Source organism: Cibotium barometz, chromosome 44 (genome assembly GCF_041138505.1).
Source record: "Cibotium barometz isolate CiBa-2024 chromosome 44, ASM4113850v1, whole genome shotgun sequence".
NCBI classification, from domain to species: Eukaryota; Viridiplantae; Streptophyta; class Polypodiopsida; order Cyatheales; family Cibotiaceae; genus Cibotium; species Cibotium barometz.
Window position 1 is genome coordinate 16,212,926 of NC_141089.1, and position 4,002 is coordinate 16,216,927.

The window sequence follows — 4,002 nt, forward strand, 5'->3', positions numbered from 1 at the left end:
GGTGTACTTGGTGTGTAGCTGGCAGGTCTATGTATATGATTGCGAGAAAAAGTTAAATATTGTTTTATTTTACTTGTTTTGTTCGATCCAAAAAACGCGGCTCTTCTTTTGAAAAAGAGTGCTTAAAGTAGACTTCACCACCTTCATCACCGCTTGAGGGTTCATCACGTGTTATGTTCTTCTATGGTTTTGTCAACCATAGCCGTCCTCCTCCTCCTTTTCCTTCTTCTGAGAAAATTATATATATATATATTTTAGAATGAAGCTTGTCAACCATCCCCCTTACCTCCAGCCGGCCGCTCATCTCTGTATTTAAAGCACCTTGCACCCTTCTTTGCACTCATCTCAACTTTGTGGAAAGCTCATTAATATAGTCTAAGCTTAGATTATTGTGCCCCCAAAAAAAACAAACGTATCCCCCTCTCGGGTTTGTGCTGTATCAATATATTCTAAGCTTAGATTATTCTACACAAGATTTCATTCATTCCACCCCTTTTGATCAATGTAACAACGTGAGCTTAGAGTATTCCTTAAAACAAGCATCCCCTGTCTTTGTGGAAAAGCTCAACCGTTTCAAATATATCCTAAGCTTAGATTCATCTTCAAAATAATCATCCAGGTGGTTTTGTGGAAAGGCTCATCTGTATCAATATATTCTAAGCTTATAAATCATTTATTTGGTCAGAGCCACTGTCTTTGTGGAAAAGCTCAACCGTTTCAAATATATCCTAAGCTTAGATTCATCTTTAAAATAATCATCCCGGTGGTTTTGTGGAAAGGCTCATCTGTATCAATATATTCTAAGCTTATAAATCATTTATTTGGTCAGAGCCACGTTGGAACTCGTTATATTAGAGGTTACAATTGTAAATGGAAGACATTAACTGTTGCGATAATCGAGAGCTGTGGCTACCCCCCGGCTTTAGGTTTCACCCAACGGACGAGGAGCTTATCTCGCACTATCTAGCAAGGAAGGTGGAGGATGGTAACTTTAGAGATGCACCGATCACAGAGGTGGATCTTAACAAATACGAGCCATGGCAGCTTCCAGGTATATGAACGACGCTCATAACACACCAAGTTTTTCACACTTAAAATTTTAATTAACTGAATTATGGGAATGCCTGTGTTGGCCGCATTTGAATTAATGTGCAGGAAAAGCTCAGATGGGCGAGAGGGAATGGTATTTCTACAATCTTAAAGATCGCAAGTACCCCTCCGGATTGCGTACCAACAGAGCAACGCAGTGCGGCTACTGGAAGGCCACCGGCAAAGACAAGATGGTGTTCATGACGAGCAACCCTACCCGCCCAACGCAGCTGGTGGGCATGAAGAAGACACTGGTTTTTTATACGGGCCGCGCGCCCAAGGGTTTGAAGACAAACTGGGTCATGCACGAGTACAGGATGGAGGGGGATGCCGAGGTAGCGATGGTATGCAGCGCGTTGACGTCAAAACTGAAGGGAACAAAGGTGGGTGCGTACTCTGTGTGTGTGCGCGCGCGTGTGTGAGAGAGAGAATGCTTGCGTGCGCACGCGACGTATGTGTGAGAGAGAAAGACAGAGAGGATGTGCGCGTGTGTGTGCCTGAGAGAGAGAAAATGTATGCGTGTGTGTGCGCGCGCGCGTGTGTGAGAGAGAGAATGCTTGCGTGCGCACGCGACGTATGTGTGAGAGAGAAAGACAGAGAGGATGTGCGCGTGTGTGTGCATGAGAGAGAGAAAATGTATGCGTGTGTGTGTGTGCGTGCGAGAGTGTTAGATTGTGTGTGTATTTTCACAAAAAAGTGTGTGAAAGTGTGTGTGAGTGTGCGCGAACGCGTGTGTGTGTGTGTGTGTGTGAGAGAGAGAGAGAGCAGAGAATGCAGTACGAATGCGTATTGTGCTCGTATGGGTGAGAAAGCGAGCGACAGAGAGAATACGTGGGTGGATGTGGATGTGAGAGAGAGAGAGAGAGAGAGAGAAAGAAACTGGATTAGAGAATGTATCTGTGCGCTTATGGGTGTGTGTGAGAAAGAGAAAGAGACAGAGAGGAAGGAGGGAGGGAGAGACGTATGGGAGACTACCATCATTCAGAAACTAACGACTGTGTGCTGGCTCGTGCGCAGAAACAATGGGTTCTCTGCAGAGTTTTTCACAAGATCCTGCGTGGTAAAAAGGTGTCGCTGGCGGAACTACAGCGCGGCAGTGCCGCCCAATTTAATGATTTCCGATCGGTCTCTCTTCCACCCCTCACAGACGACTTCATAGCAACTCCACCTTCAGCAGAACCGCCTCGCTATCCCGCCAACCCTATCGCCGCCGCACCAACTGCTACCGACATGCCTTCCAACTTTCCCGACGCTCCCGATGCCACGTTGGCGGCTCTCGCCGGCTACTTTTCACTGTACACCACGTCTCCCTCTGATTGCGCTTTCCCCCTCTCAAGTAGCGGTAGCGTATACGCCTCTTCTCTGCAGCAGTCTAATTCGACGCCACGCCTGGCGGCCTTCCTTCACAGCAACGGCACGCCCAACCTTGCGCAATCGGCCGCGCCGGGGGAATTATGTAACCAGGTCCGCCTCAACGACATAGCTGCAGCCACTAGCTACCTCTCGGCCGATGGTCATTCTCACAGCTGCTGCACGACAGACGCCCCCTCCGGAAGCAACGTCGCTAATTTGTTACTCCCACGTTTCCCATCCGACCTTGAAAGCTTATGGGCAAACGCATCCGCATTTCATGCATAGCTTGGTATGCGTGAAACCTTTTTCGACGACTGGGAATATTCTTGCAGATTCTTCTGGGCTTCCTCTGTGAGACTTAGTGTTTAGCAACTTCACCTCACATAAATCCTTCAATATTTTGTGTTTAGTTGCTGTGAATATAATACATTTTAATAAATATATTATTATATTTATAGAAAGGTTATATTTATTTCTTTTGCTCAAGTGTAGTTCTTTTACCACCATGCAGCTACACTTATGGGGATACAATGTATTTTGGGTGTGCAAGTTCTTTGGGCTTGTACGTGATTTTTCAATTGATGTGGGGATTTCTCTTGTTTTGGGAAAGTGTAAAGCTCTTCCAAATAGATGTTTTTTGTATTGTGTAACAAGAAAATGGTCTTAATGTGTAGCAAAAAAGTGTTACTACAAATTTTAGATCGAAAGGAGAATATGCTTAGAAGTGCTTCACATCAAAGTTCTAACATTCAAACATTGGTTTCATCCTAATCAACGCTAGCCAAAGGCTAAACAAAGTCAATGCGTTACATTAGCAAACGAAATTGAAGCTTAGGCAATCAATGTATAAAAATGACGATCTCTAGAGGGTGAACAATATCCATGATTATGGTAAAAAGACATTAATGAGTCAATTTCACTAACAAGCTAGAGAAAGCACACAGGCACCAACAATATAAATAACTAAAAAAAGCATGTCACTGATGGGCAATGAATGAGTCGGTGTAAAAAGGCGATAGTGGAGGTGTTTTACACACAAACCACATAGCTCCAAGTATTATTTTTAATGTGCAGCATGAAGTTACTCAAAGGTTAGGTGCCTGATATGGATGTGCATTACAAAGACGACAATACTAGATTTAATCACAAGGCAATACAAAGTAAAAAACAATGGTTTTAAAAAAGTCCTCAACCTTTCAAGAATAATTGATACCCAATCACATGACAGAAATGGCATTTTCACTTGGATCTTCAAGGTAATGGATTTAATTTATAGCATTAGGCATCCATGATTATGCTTCGGTGATGGCTTTAGGCCATTAAAATTAAGGTATTAATTTCTTGGATTGAATTGAGCATAGATAATTTAGTATAGATAGACAAAGACTTGGGTATTTTAAAGCTATGGACTAGATAGAGTACGAGTTATCCTCTCTTTGCATGTTTCCCACATCATTAGGTTGAGATTGCTTCAACGTATTAATTAGTATTTCTACACCATGTTGAGCTCCTTGCTACGTGATGTTAAGATACTGAGCTTAACTAGTGCTCTAGACATTG

General features: G+C 43.4%; 1 protein-coding gene across 1 annotated transcript; it reads left to right on the forward strand.

Moving 5' to 3' along the window:
- The first annotated feature begins 303 nt into the window (after positions 1–303).
- Positions 304–3,025, forward strand: LOC147613000 (NAC domain-containing protein 92-like). The gene is made up of 3 exons (XM_086782018.1): positions 304–1,051; positions 1,156–1,472; positions 2,107–3,025. The coding sequence occupies exons 1-3, from the start codon at positions 871–873 to the stop codon at positions 2,725–2,727; spliced, it is 1,119 nt and encodes a 372-aa protein (XP_086638144.1). The 5' UTR covers positions 304–870; the 3' UTR covers positions 2,728–3,025.
- Positions 3,026–4,002: the final 977 nt, after the last annotated feature.

Bases quoted from the DNA above. Each gene is read 5' to 3' on its own strand.
- LOC147613000 (XM_086782018.1), top strand. From the start codon at position 871: ATGGAAGACATTAACTGTTGCGATAATCGAGAGCTGTGGCTACCCCCC. The intron at 1,052-1,155 runs GTATATGAACGA...ATTAATGTGCAG, and splicing joins CGAGCCATGGCAGCTTCCAG to GAAAAGCTCAGATGGGCGAG. The intron at 1,473-2,106 runs GTGGGTGCGTAC...GCTCGTGCGCAG, and splicing joins CAAAACTGAAGGGAACAAAG to AAACAATGGGTTCTCTGCAG.